Source organism: Rhododendron vialii, chromosome 6a (assembly GCF_030253575.1).
Source record: "Rhododendron vialii isolate Sample 1 chromosome 6a, ASM3025357v1".
Classification (NCBI taxonomy): Eukaryota; Viridiplantae; Streptophyta; class Magnoliopsida; order Ericales; family Ericaceae; genus Rhododendron; species Rhododendron vialii.
Window position 1 is genome coordinate 36287255 of NC_080562.1, and position 14295 is coordinate 36301549.

Consider the following 14295-nt stretch of genomic DNA (forward strand, 5'->3'; position numbering starts at 1 on the left):
CGAGAGCAAAACCTGGAATATCGTCCCATTGACGCCTCATTCTTAGTTCATCGGCCGGCACAAGCACCACCTCCGTCGGCCTCACCAGCGACTTTATATCCTTCGTCGGCCGGCCGATCTACTGCTTTTATCGCTTATGTACGACTTTCAAGGTTTTTTTCTCCTTTTCAATCCTCTTCATCTCCGCGGGTACGGGTTATAGGGAGGAACGGATCTCTGATTTCGAACTGAGGTGCCGACTAATTTGGGTTCGTGCTGGACCTGGACGTGGCGAGGGGTCTCCATTACACGGCAATGAAAGGCGACTGGATTCGGCTGATCTCGGAGCACATGCATCTAGATCTGGCGACTCTCATTCTGTTTCCGAACTATCCCTATTTGTCTTAGGTAATTACTTCTGCCCACCTCGATTACAGTGCTAAACTCTCTTCAAGCACCTTTAAGAACCGAGTTATTTGGTTTGTTTTTGTCGCTGGGATTTGGTGAAATTGATTGTGTTTTGGGTATGGCCGACGCATTGGCTGTTGAATCCACCGGCGTCCACGACGTCATTGAGAAACACGTACAAAACTCAGAAGGAAGCACGATTCTGCCAATTCTAGTGATCTCGTCGACGAGGCTCTACTCTCCAGGATACACGACCTTGAGAAGCTGAGCCTTGATCTCCCCGCCGACGTCACAAAGGCTGCCAACCTCTCTATCAAACGTCACAGATTCTCAGAATCAAACGGCGGCCTCGTCCTCGACATCATTGACAAGCGCGTACGTAAATATAGGAAAAAGTTTGAAAAGATCTGTACGTTGGGGAGGTTTTGAAACTCAGTGGCAAGACCCCTAACCCAGATCAATGTGCAATGTGCAAAACTGAGCTCCAAACCCCTCGTCAATGCCAGAAAAGATGAACTGGAAAGTCTCCGACCAGACCTTTCCGACTCCGTTGAGGCTGCAGTGATCCTTGCTGTCGCGGAGGAAGTGATCCACTCGAGAAATGCTTTGAAAATTAAAGATCCAGTGCCGTTGTCTTTTGGCAGCTACGTTCCTACAATGCTGACTCAGGTAGTTGTTTGCAATTTGTTTTAGTGGATTATGATGCATCCCAATACTAGTATTGCTTACATTTGATTCGGCGGTGTCGTTATGTACATTTATATATAACTGCCATTATAGTGATGAACAAAAGTGAAGATTGAAGTCTGGATTAATGAGTTGGGGTTGTGCGTGTTGTGAATGGTAACCATGTGAATGTGTGTGAGATGGAGTGATCGGGGAGCCCCTAAGGGGGCCCCCCCCCCCCCCCCCCCATTGAGGTCGAAGTTGTGTTAGTGAGGGACATGTGAGAAGTGAGAGTGTTTGTAATTTGTATGTTTGATTCAATAAAATTAGTGAGTTTGACTTGTGGGAATTCGAATGCCTCTCTATACCTACCAACAGTGTGACACTCAAAGACAAATCTATGAACTTCTTTTCGAATTGTCGGCTATCCACTATCGGCATCTTTTTTGGCAAGACAAGAGGTGGTTAAGCTAGTTTGTGAGCATTAGTTTTTTGTTCTCATGGGTATTTTGTTTTGCTTGAGTTGCTTTGCCATGCAGGATTTGGTTTTATCAGGCAATAAGATGATTTTTTAGGTGGCATACTTGTTTATTGGAAGACACTATCTTTGTTTTATTAAGGCTTATTCCACTTATATAGTTATATGTGCTTTGTCAGTCATCTCGTTCATGTTTCTCATCCTTCTTCAAGTAGTTGCTTGTGAATATAGTTTGGAATAGTGTTTGTATTTATGGGAATCATGGGATGTATATTGTGTTTCTTTTCTTCCAACTACCACCATCACTGTTCCTCCTTTTTACACTGCAACTTGATGTTTAGTGGATTGGTTATGTGGGATGATTAAATTGTGTGTGGTTCTATGAGATCCCTGATTCTCATTAAACTGTAATTGTGCCTCTTTTCAGTTGCCTCCTATTGATGTAGTTCTTGTCCATGCATTCATCCAATTTTTTAATAAAAGCAGCTACTTGTTCTTCTGTTATCCAAAAAGACGAACAATCCATGATAAATCTTGGATCAAGTTTGCACATCTACATTAAGAAAGAAAACGTTACTCTCGGTGAAAAGTAAAGATAATGCATAAGGAAAATGAACCGATTTACCCACAAAAAAGTCTTACTCGATATCGTTATCTAGTAGGGTCGACAGCTCCTCAGGCAGACAATTGTAGTCAAATTTGTTGATGGGCCATGAAAGAAACTCATGAGTCATTTTCGTTAACCACTGAAAATTGTACACCGTTTTGCTAGTTGAAGAAGATCAACCAAATTCCCTCTCATTCGACGCAACCAATAGTCTAGGTTTGTTATCGGTACCCATCATTATGTCGTTTGTGGACCATGCAATCGATACCTCTTTGTCACGTAAATCACATGTCGTTTTAATAATATCCCTGAAATCGAGCTTCACAAAACCCCACCAACTTGAGGATGAATCTTCTTGTTAATCGTGGCTTGATCTCCATTCGTTAGCCTTCGTTTCTCTGAATAGTCGGAGTGGTTGAGCTAACCTTTTGGTTACTATTTGCACGCTCCCCGAGTCAAAATGTAGAGTGTACATCTCCGCAGCGTTCGGGTGTCGAATCTTGTCCCAGATTTTCAAATTCTCTCTGTTGTAACTGTCCATTTTAAGGATTGATACTTCCCTATCAAACTCGGGGTCATTTGATAGGCGAAGTACTCCTTGATGGCAATGAGGGTCTACCTTCTTCTCTTGGTGACGCAACGGAAATATTCACTAAGAACAAAAAAAAAAAAAAAACAAGAAGTAATAAATCATACTAGCTACTCAAGTTTCAGCTTTTTCTAACTTGATAAGGTAAACAAATAACTACTTAAAACTTCAATAGAAAATACCTCAACCTCCTCTTTCTCTTTTTCCCTTCCCTTCCTCTTTCCATGAGCTGAATGAGTAAGAGGAGAAAGAGCCATCCATGAGCTGAATGAGCAAGAGGAGGAAGAGCCAGAGGAAGAGGAAGGTAAAAAGAGAGATCAAGAGGAAGAGGAGGTTGAGGTATTTTTTATTGAAGTTTCAAGTAGTTATTTGTTTACCTTATCAAGTTAGAAAAAGCTGAAACTTAAGTAGCTAGTATGATTTATTACTTTTTTTTTGGTTCTTAGCGAATATTTCCATTGCGTTACCGAGAGAAGATGGTAGACTCTCATTGCCATCAAGAAGTACTCCGCCTATCAAACGACCCCGAGTTTGATAGGGAAGTATCAATCCTTAAAATGGACAGTTACAATAGAGAGAATTTGAAAATCTGGGACAAGATTCGACACCTGAATGTTGCGGAGATGTACGCTCTACATTTTGACTCGGGGAGCGTGCAAATAGTAACCGAAAGGTTAGCTCAACCACTCTGACCTTTCAGAGAAACTAAAGCTAACGAATGGAGATCGAGCCACGATTACCAAAGAGATTCATCCCCAAGTTGGTGGGGTTTTGTGAAGCTTGATTTCAGGAATATTATTAAAACGACATGTTATTTATGTGACAAGGGGTATCAATTGCATGGTCCACAGACGACATAATGTTGGATACCGATAACAAACCTAGACTATTGGTTGCGTCGAATGAGAGGGAATTTGGTTGGTCTTCTCCAACTAGCAAAACACGGTGAACAATTTTCAGTGGTTAACGAAAATGATTCATGAGTTTCTTTCGTGGCCCGTCAACGAATTTGACTACAATTGTCTGCTCGAGGAGCTGTCGAAATTTTTGACCCTACTAGATAGCAATGTCGAGTAAGACTTTTTTTGTGTGTAAATCGGTTCATTTTCCTTATGCATTATCTTTACTTTTCACCTAGATTAACGTTTTCTGTCTTAATGCAGATGTGCAACCTTGATCCAAGATTTATCATGGATTGTTCGTTTTCTTGGAAAGCAAAGCTTTTATTGAAAAATTGGATGAATGCATACTACATCAATATATGTAAATTCGATGACATCATTACGGATAATTTGCAATGGGAAGAACAACTTCAAAAGGGCACTGTCTTGCATGATGTCCTACACTTCAAATCAAATGGAGAAGAAAAGAAGGGGGAGACAAAGGGGCAAGAGGATATTGGAGGAGAAGAAGAGGGAGATGGAGGAGTAGGGAAAGATGATGATTGGCAAAAGGATGTTGGAGCAGAAAAGGGATTTGAAAAAGTTCATAGAAGTCTATTCCTCCGAATTTGCAGGAATGCACTCCACCATTGCAATACTGCAGCAAAGCGCCAATGCGTAGTATGTATGGATTATAATTTGATGCATATATTTTGTGCTTATCGCTGATTTTAACACTTGACTTTTTATTAGGCGACACTAGGGAAGGATGGGATCTTGGATGAGTTATTGTACCTATGGTTTGATCTCTTTTCCATTTTTCGTGAGGCATTAATATTGACAATAAAAGGGAGATCAGAGAAGCACGAGTAAGAATCAATTCACAAGTTGGTATTGTATTGTAGATAAATTGTCTTAAATATGTTACTTACAATGTCTAATCTATTTCAGGAAATATTTGCAAGACAAATTGTTGATTATGACCAAACACCATCAAAAAAGGGGCAAGTATAGACAACTTATTGCAATCTCTGCAGTTATCATACATTGTCTGAAAGATAACCTGGCTGTTCCTCACACCTGCTTTGTTTATTCTGTTTGTATCAGGGTGAAGGGCCACTTCCCTGGCTTCCTGCACCTGGCAAGAGATATCTTGCATGCCAACTCTTTGCTCCGTAGACATTATACAAGTGTTCGTTGAGGATGATCAGATTAAGTGAAGCATCAAACCCTTGGCATCTACACCTCTTATATAGTAGTTATGTCTTGTTTCTACTTTACAACTTTAGACTTTGCCACTCATTGGGGCCTGGTATCTCCTTTATCACGGGACCTGAGGTTTTCCTTCTGGTAAAAAAATTGAAGAGTATATAGTAACTCTTGACTTGCCTCATAGATCTGTAATCCAATCAGTTTCAATGTGACTTGCCTTGAAGGGCCACTTCCTTGGCTTCCTGCACCTGGCAAGAGATATCTTGCAAGCCAACTTTTTGTTCTGCAGTCATACAAGTGTTCATTGAGGATGATCTGATTGTAAACAAATTTGGATGGCGACCTTTAAAACTTTTGGGTAGTTTATGTGGTAGTTTGAGTTGGTTTTGATGTTGTTGGAAAGGTTGGGAGTGGATTTTAAAGTTAGAAATTGGGTAATGTTACAAGCTGGTTATATGAATTCAATCGAAACGGCCTAGCCTGTAGGGATATGCTGCAGTTTCTCATCTTTTTATGCAAAGTACTTTCCGCATACCAGTTAAGGAGGCCTTGCAGTATCTCGTTTTTTTCATTCGCGTGCGCATAGGTAATTTTAATTGTACTGGTAGAGATATGCCGCAGTTTCTCGTCTTGTCATTAAATTACCTGTATAGCGTTTTTGTCATACCGGTAGTGTGGCCTTGCCTTATCTCGGTTTTTCATTAACGCACGCGTAGGTCGTTTCAATTGTACTGGTAGGGATATGCTTCTGTTTCTCATCTTTTCATTAGAGTACGTGTAAAGCGTTTTTCGCTTGCAGGCACGCTAAAATCCACAGTAGGGAACCCAGCCCACATCCTCTCTCACCCCTCTCAAATCTTTACCCAAAAGGCCAAAATCACCAATCTCCAAATCTTCCAAAAACCTTCAAACTTTATCCTAATGAAAAAATGATTTTTGTAAAACAAAAAAAAATGATTGCTAAAATATTTGTCCAAAAAGTCTAAACTAAAACTCTTATCTATGGCAGTTTAAAATTTCAAATTTGGATGGAAAGGTTTTAACGTTTAAAACAATCTTAGAAATAAAACAACCTTAAATTATCGGACCGATCCCATGCCGAACAGAACTCAACTCTGGTTGGGATCGATTCTGGAAATATTTGGAATTTCACTTCAAATCAAACCGAACCGAACCGAACCGAAATCACCTCGACTTACAGGCATGAGAAAATCCCAGAATGGGGGTTCCGATTTACCACCGTAGTCTATGAAGCCCTTATCGAACCTAGCCTATGAGACCGGAAAGAGGACTTTTGTACTACTTTCTTAGGATAATTACCAAAATCACCCCAAGGTTTTTTAAAATTTATAGATTGCCCCCTCACTTTTATATTCAAATGTCCCTTGTGCAGTTGTGTGGTTCTCAACAAAAAAGCTACTCCCTCTGTCCCTTTTTTTGTGTCCAGTATTCCATTTTGGGCTGTCCCTTAATAAGTGTCCATTTTGTAAAGTTAGGAGGGTAAAAGTTGGTGTATTGTCTATTTTGTCCCTAAAAGTAGATTTTATTTTGAAAAGTTAGTGAGTAAAAGTGTAATGATGATGGGTAAGTAGGAAAAATGAAGGAAAAAGTTGATGTGAAAGATGTAATGATGATGTCTTTTTAATAAGTTGGAGTTACGAAGCAGGACACTTAAAAAGGGACGGAGGGAGTACCATTTTATATTCTCTGTCACAGTATATGAACCTTGACCATTTTTCTTACACGCTTTGGAATCCTGAACATTCTTTCATTGTTTCCACTCTATAATTAAGCACTAAAACGATTACAAACTCCTAGAAGGTTGTCCAAAAATTTGTATTGCACATTTGCACCCCGTGCCTCCTCACAGAAGCTCCATAGACATAATGTATATTCCATTATGTATTTAGTTAATGAATTACTGGATTTTTCCCTTTTCTGGCACTGATGTATTCTCCCAAAGTGATAAAAGCTCTATTTTGGCTTTTAAGAGAAGCTAACACAAGCATGCTCTTAAAACTAATGTGTAGAAACTTCTATCCTAACTAGACCACAAAAATAATCTTTCGGACCAAACATTATTGAGCCTATTTCCATGGGCAAAAACCCAACACTTTTTGTAATTGTATCAAGATGCAATTTGGTTAGAGTTTTGTATGTGAGGACGCAAGGAAAACCTTTTCAACAGGCAATGAGATAGTTGAATAAATTAGGTTCATCGTATGTTAGAGTGAGTATTGAGTCTATTGATAATCAGTACATCGCCCTTATAGGTCATGGTATGGATTTGAAAGAGGAAATTTTTTTACCCTTTGAGATTTAGGTTATTTTCGCAATTACGTAAGACTCTCTCTTTTGGGTTGATGGGAATGGGAAAGATCAAATAGAACAAACTAGAAGTTTAGAAAAATTAGGAAAGAAGCCAAAAAGAGTTCAAACTCGCATACTTTAAGTTAAATTGTTTGGGCCGAAACAATTTGCATCTTAAAATTCAATACTTCAATTCCTTGTTACTTCATTTATATAGGATACATGTCCCAGCTGAATTGTGGTGTTTAGCAAAACTGTTAACATTTGGTTAATGTCTACATGAACGAGTCAAAGCCTTAATTATATCCAAAATGCCTTTCTCCTTGACTTTAATACTTCCCGGTTAAGAGAGTTCAAAATTCAAAAGACCAACGGTCATTTTTTAAAACATAACAATGAACGTGAATGTTTCTCCCAAACCGACGAAATCAACGCCATCTCCAAAATAAAAATAAAAATTCCTTTCTCAAAAGCCTCTCTCTCTCTCTCTCTCTCTCTCTCTCTACAAAAGCATCCATACCCTTTTCTCGTCTTTTTTCTTTCTGAAAAAACGCAACAGTAGAGTATCATTTGATTAGGACTGTTTCAATTCAAACAGTTTTCGCTCCCTCTTTATCAATGGAAGATGATGGTCAATGGCATGACCCACTTCTTATAACAGACGTTTCTTGGCAAAACGAGCAGAATTCCCACTCTCACTGTAAGATTATCACTAAATACCCACCAACACACTGTAATTCTTAATCTGTTTTTTTTTTTTTTTTCCCACTAATCAATTGATCCCATTGTATTTCTTGTCAGACCCTTTAATTACAAGATTGCCAAGCTCGCAAACTTCGATAATGGAAGATCCTGATGATATTCATCCTCGTTCAAATGATGGTACTATCTAAAAACCCTAACTTTTGCTATTTTGATTCATATCTTGGTGAACCCTTCTCAATTACAGAAATGGTTATTAGTTCTTGCTATCAAGTGTGAATCCTTTTTCTTGGTGTAGATATTTATTGGAAAAATTCAAGCTTTGTGCCTAATAATACCCAAAAATCCACTGACCCTATACCGAACCTTGTTGTTGTTGATGGTAGGAATTTCAGAAAGTTTCCGATTTTGTGGGTTATCAAGATGTTGATTTGATCCAATAGGAATTTCAAGAAAGTTGTCTTGTGGGTTATCAAGATGTCGATTTGATCAATACCCTTTTTTGTGTTATTTTTTTAGGTCGGTCCATGTTGCAATTTTCCCTTACATCACCTGATTTGGTAATTTGTGCCGGTTCACCCGACATGCCCGTGAGGAGCTATGAGGAATCCCCAAGGTTTTTGAGGGGTGCCTCCATTGAGCTTTCTTTAGAAAACGGAATCAATGGGCCCGAAATGGGCGGTGACCAAGAAACTCCAGGTGCATCAAAATTTCCAGCATCTTGGCAATTGGGGGAGGAAGATTCTTTTACAGATGCTTCATTAGAGCTTCTTCCAATGCTAATCAGTGAAGACAATCTTTCCACCAAACCCCTTCCTGTTATTGGTATTAACGCTGGCTCATTGGAAGGTGCAACGACTTTGGATGGGGCTAATTTTAAAGAGGACATTTGTTTCACTGGTGGCGACACGCTAAGGACTGAAACAAAAATTGGGGATGGAGGAGGGCTTGTGGTTTACCAAACAGCAAGATTCGGTAACTTTTCGTATCGATTCAAGACATTGGAAAGAGGAAACTATATTGTTGATCTGCACCTCGCGGAGATTGTGTTCACGGATGGCCCACCTGGGATGAGAGTGTTTGATGTGTACATACAAGAGCAGAAGGTAAGAAGCCACGAGTCATAAACAACATGCGCTTCTTACTATTTAAGTTGTACAATGAGGTTTGTTGACTGCAACTTTCTGGTTGTAGGTTGTTTCCTGCATAGACATATATGCCCGTGTTGGTGCTAATAAACCTCTAGTTATCCCCAATTTAAAAGCTTTCGTAAATGGTGACGAGGGTTTATCAATAAGATTTGAAGGAGTAACTGGAAATCCTCTTGTCTGCGGCATTTCTGTGAGGAAACATCTCTCTGCAAGTAAGTTAATAAGTTGAAGATATCCCTTGATAGTGTATTTTATATGCGACATTCAAGAAATGAAAATTTTGCACTTAGCATTCCAGATTCTGAGAAGTATGCAATTTTCGATTGTTTCCAGGTTTTGGGGAAGTTGAATTGATCAAAGCTACAGAAATGTCACAGATAACAGAAACTGAGCCACCAAAAGTAATATTTCTTTCCAAAGGTACTCACAATTTGTAATTAATGGAACTCGTGAAAAAGGAATGACATTCTTTGCTCTGTGTGTTTAGGATACCGGGGAATATGAAGTTGGACAAATTGAAAAGCTTCAAGTAGAGTATGAGTGCCAGAAAAGGGAACTAACTGAAACAAGGAAAGCTTTAGAGAAGCTTAAGAGGGAGAATGAAAGTAAGAGCAGAGAATGCCAAGAAGCATGGAGATCTTTGAAGGATCTCCAAAATGAGCTCATGCGCAAGTCAATGCACGTTGGTTCACTAGGTATGGAACTTCCATTCTAATGACACTCGCCGTTTGTAGCACTTACTAATTTGTAGGGTTGATTAGTTTTCGCTTTTAAATAGCTTTTGCCATTGAGGGACAAGTGAAAGAGAAAAGCAGATGGTTTTCCTCCATGAGAGACTTGAAAAGAAAATTGAAGGTACTGAATCTATTCTCTTAGCTACATTAACATTTTGTCTTTGCTCTCCGTTCATTTCTAGAAATAATGGACCAATTTTTTTTCTAACATTTTTTTGGCTGTTGTCGAGTGGTCTAACAGCTTATGAAAATGGATCAAATCAAGCTATCAGAGGAGGCATTGTCATATAAGAAATGCTTGGTCGATATGAATGACATGAGCTCTATCATTCAGTCCAAATGTGAATTTATATTCCCTTTTGACTTTCGTATCCTATATCCATTTAGTTTGTTCTTCCCCTAACTCTTAGTTCTTTGCCTACAGTAAATGAGCAAGTAGAATTACATAACGATATTAAAAACAAATTCATCAAAGGGGCCAAGGAACGGAAAGAACTTTACAACAAGATTTTGGAGTTGAAAGGTTAGAATTATGTATGATCTCTTGTGGTGATTGAAGGGAGTTGAGAATTCCATATAACTTGTTCTCTTGTGGTATTGGCTTCTTGTTGCAGGAAACATTAGGGTCTTCTGCCGGTGTAGGCCTTTGAACACTGACGAGATTGCTGCTGGAGCTTCAATGGCTATGGATTTTGAAGCTGCGAAAGACGGTGAACTGACAGTAACATCAAACGGTGCACCAAAAAAGACCTTTAAGTTTGATGCTGTTTTTGGACCCCAGTCCAACCAAGGTAACTAGTGACTTCGAGCATGTCCAGAGGTTCAATTTTTTTCCTATTATATGCACATGTTTTCTCTTCTATGCTTTTCGTAAAATGCCAAATTGAATTGCTTTAGGCCTATAAGTATGAGCCCCACGATGGGCATTCTGAATTCTAGAAACAATTAAATCTTTCACAAAATTTAATGTCAGATACAGCTATAGGTGTGGGATATGTTTTAACTCATCATTGAAGGACGATATTTGAAACTTCATGCTAAAAACAGAGACAACAAAGCACATAGCATGCCATTTGAGAAGCTCTTAGTGACTAGAAAAGGATGTAAAGGCAGATTGCCCTATAATAATGCTCCTCTAACTTTTTGACGCTGATAAATTTCTTCCTCCTCTTTTTCTTTCTTGCAGTTGATGTTTTTGAGAATACAGCCCCATTTGCAACATCAGTCCTTGATGGCTACAATGTGTGCATTTTTGCTTATGGGCAGACAGGAACTGGGAAAACTTTTACAATGGAGGGAACAAATGGAGCCCGAGGTGTTAACTTTAGGACTCTTGAGGAGTTGTTTCACATCATCAATGAGAGAAAGGGAGAGTTTCAATACGAACTATCTGTAAGCGTTCTAGAGGTATACAATGAGCAGATACGGGACTTACTAGTGCCTGGAACTCAGATAGGAGGAACTACAAAGAGGTATGCTACATTGCTTGTCAGATTAAGCAACAATTTCTTGATATATATATAAATCAGTTTTCTACTTTCAAACGGGGAATGCACATAGCATTCAAACTGAAACATGGTTTATTACATACGTTTCAGCAGTGATTTATAAAGATATTTTAATATGTACATTTGAGCTACAGTTTTCTGGATTGGAAATTATTTTTCTGCTTTTGAGAGCATATATGTACCTGTTCAAGTCCCATACACAAAGGAATGCATATAATAAACTGCAACTTAATTCTATTGCATAAGTTCCAATAGAGACTTATCAAGAAATTTTAGCATTGCAAGAGACTTTTATAAGGATAACAATTTTTGCAAATATGATTTGGGTACTACTCAACAAGTTGAATGGGTCGGATGGCTTACATCAATATGCTTGTAAGGCACTGGAAATTCTAACACATAGCAAGAAATTTATTAGTGGGGATCAATTGGACTAAATGCTATCTTCTCTAATTTAAAGTCTAACATCATGCTTTCAGGCTAGAAGTAAGACAAGTGGGTGATGCAATACATCATGTTCCAGGTCTGATTGAAGCTCACGTGAACAACATGAGTGAGGTTTGGGAAGTTCTACAGACTGGAAGTAATGCAAGGGCTGTTGGATCAACTAACGCTAATGAGCACAGCAGCCGGTCCCATTGGTTTGTTCCACATGTTACACCTCTTCTGTTTTAATCTGATTGTCACATGACAAAGAAGTTTACAAAAGACTGAAGTCCGCTACTTTTTGGTGCAGCATACACTGTGTGATGGTGAAGGGGGAGAATCTGTTGAATGGGGAATGTACAAGAAGCAAACTTTGGCTGGTTGATCTAGCTGGAAGTGAGAGAGTTGCTAAGACTGAAGTACAAGGTGAAAGACTAAAGGAAACCCAAAATATTAATCGATCTCTTTCTGCACTTGGTGATGTCATATCTGCTCTTGCAACTAAGAGCCCACACATCCCTTTCAGGTACTGAAGTAGACTTTATCGATCCCGTTTCTTGCAACTTGATGATGATTCTAAGCATTTTTTGGTACTAACTTTATGCTCTTCGGCATCATGTTTTGGTAGGAACTCCAAGCTTACTCATTTGCTTCAAGACTCCCTAGGTACTTTATTTGCAAGAATTTAGAGAGAAAGAAAGCATTTTCTGACTACCATAATGCAAGATTGGAAATGATAACAACCTATGTGTATTTGTGTTTGTAGGGGGAGATTCGAAGACACTAATGTTTGTCCAGATAAGTCCTAATGAGAATGACTTGAGTGAGACTCTTTGCTCACTGAACTTTGCAAGTAGAGTGAGAGGAATAGAATTGGGTCCTGCAAAGAAGCAAGCAGACAGCACTGAGCTCTTAAAGTACAAGCAATTGGTAAGAGTAACCCTCGCTTACAGTTTTCATTTCTACTCATCAAAATCCCTTTCTATCTATTGTGTTTTACTTGTGATAAAATTTCCTTTCTGTTCTTGATAAGGCCGAGAAGACAAAGCTAGATGGAAAAAGCAAAGATGTGCAAATTAAGAAAATGGAGGACACCATTTCTGGTTTGGATGTGAAGTTGAAAGAAAAAGACACCAAAAACAAATTGTTGCAGGACAAGGTAATATAACACGAAATCTAGCTCTTCCTAAGTCTAGCTTAAAGTAATTACATTCCTCCGAAATTTGCGATCAAATTTTTGATTTATTTGGCAGATTAAGGAATTGGAATCGCAACTAATGATAGAGAGAAGGCTAGCACGACAGCACGTTGACTCAAAAATATTAGAACAGCAGCAACAGCAACAGCAACAACAATTAATGAGACAACAACAAGAAGAAGAGCAGAATTCTGCACTTTCAAGGCCACCACTTGCAAATAGACCCCTCGGAGTTCTCAAGAATTTTAACGAAGGCAAAGAACTAACTCACAATCGACCATTTTCTGAGCTCAACAGCTACAAATTTCCGCCACCCCCTCCTCCAATAGACGCCATTTGTAAACACGTTGATCCAATGGAGAAAGAAAACAACCCAAAGATTGCAGACCAACCCCTAGTAGTGCCAAAGCAAACTGGAAGAGCTTCCCTATGCCCAATAGCACAAAGGGTTCTACCAGCCCCAGCTCCAAGGCGCGCTTCTCTGATTCCTTTACCGAGTGCTGTGGGCTCCACCAAATTCCCACAACCATTTCTACACTTGCCACCAATTCAAGCCAATAAGAAAGAAGAGACAGAGATTGAAGCGAAATGCTATCCCGAACCCATGAATTGGGGTGGCAACAGTCCTAAAGAACATAAAAGTGGAGGGAAGAAGCTTATAAACAGCATATTGAGACGGAGTGTTCAAAAGAGAATTCAAATAAGGTCCCCAATGCAGCAGCATATCAGAAGAGGTGGTGGCGTAAACGTGGGGATGGAAAAGGTTAGAGTCTCTATTGGAGGCCGAGGAAGGGTGGCTCATAGAGTGTTGCTTGGCAATGCTAGAAGGGCAATGAAAGATGTTCAACAGCAAAAGGAAAACCAAAGGGAGAAGGAAAGAGGATGGAATAGCAGAATCATATGAACGTTGAAGTTTTTTTTTTTTTTTTATGTCTTTTTAAATGTGTTCATATTAGGTTCGAACTAACAGTGCTGGGTTGCTTCCTTGCTTGCAACCATGGATCACTGCAGAGATGAAACAAAACAAGACAGTCGTGTTGATTTTATTTTCCTTCCGGGTTGATGCCCATCGACTGTTAACTAATGGATTGGTACATAACAACATTCATCAGTTAATTTGTCACTCACTTTTGCAAATGTTGTTTGCACAATGTTTTATTGATATTAGGTGGTTGGCTTGAGGTAATGTCAACCCTGCGTACTGCCAAAAATCACGCTATCGATTTGTAAGAATTAGAAATACCCTTATCTTGAAAAAAAAGGAGACAAATTTTTCTTGATACAAATGTGTTTCAGTTATGTACTTATTAGTACGATTTGTCAAGGGTTGATCAACGAAATCTAAAAGATCCTCTCCCAAACATGCCATTGACATTACTCTTCCTGAAAGAAGTGCACAGATAGTCTTATTATTAACAAACCCAGGCCCAAAATCATGAAAGTGGA

The 14295-nt window shown here is 39.1% G+C and overlaps 2 protein-coding genes across 4 annotated transcripts; both read left to right on the forward strand.

Annotated features, from left to right (window-relative positions):
- On the forward strand, positions 1-5390 carry LOC131329339 (uncharacterized). Of its 2 annotated transcripts, XR_009200727.1 has the most exons (3): positions 1-1056; positions 3891-4477; positions 4560-5390. XR_009200727.1 is itself a non-coding variant. In XM_058362428.1 (2 exons), the coding sequence occupies exons 1-2, from the start codon at positions 1045-1047 to the stop codon at positions 4335-4337; spliced, it is 459 nt and encodes a 152-aa protein (XP_058218411.1). In that variant the 5' UTR covers positions 1-1044; the 3' UTR covers positions 4338-5390. The 2 variants fall into 2 exon arrangements, 1 of the variants encoding a protein (XP_058218411.1); XM_058362428.1 differs by having other exon boundaries at positions 3891-5390.
- A 2220-nt stretch (positions 5391-7610) lies between these two features.
- Positions 7611-13976, forward strand: LOC131329809 (kinesin-like protein KIN-14Q). 2 transcript variants are annotated; one of them, XM_058363183.1, is made up of 18 exons: positions 7611-7830; positions 7932-8012; positions 8131-8214; positions 8352-8938; positions 9027-9195; positions 9317-9384; positions 9471-9678; positions 9762-9838; positions 9959-10058; positions 10142-10240; positions 10332-10508; positions 10904-11189; positions 11705-11866; positions 11962-12177; positions 12280-12317; positions 12418-12581; positions 12685-12810; positions 12905-13976. In XM_058363183.1, the coding sequence occupies exons 1-18, from the start codon at positions 7749-7751 to the stop codon at positions 13751-13753; spliced, it is 3573 nt and encodes a 1190-aa protein (XP_058219166.1). In that variant the 5' UTR covers positions 7611-7748; the 3' UTR covers positions 13754-13976. The 2 variants fall into 2 exon arrangements, with proteins under 2 accessions (XP_058219166.1, XP_058219167.1); XM_058363184.1 differs by lacking the exon at positions 8131-8214 and having other exon boundaries at positions 7612-7830.
- The last annotated feature ends 319 nt before the right edge of the window (positions 13977-14295 follow it).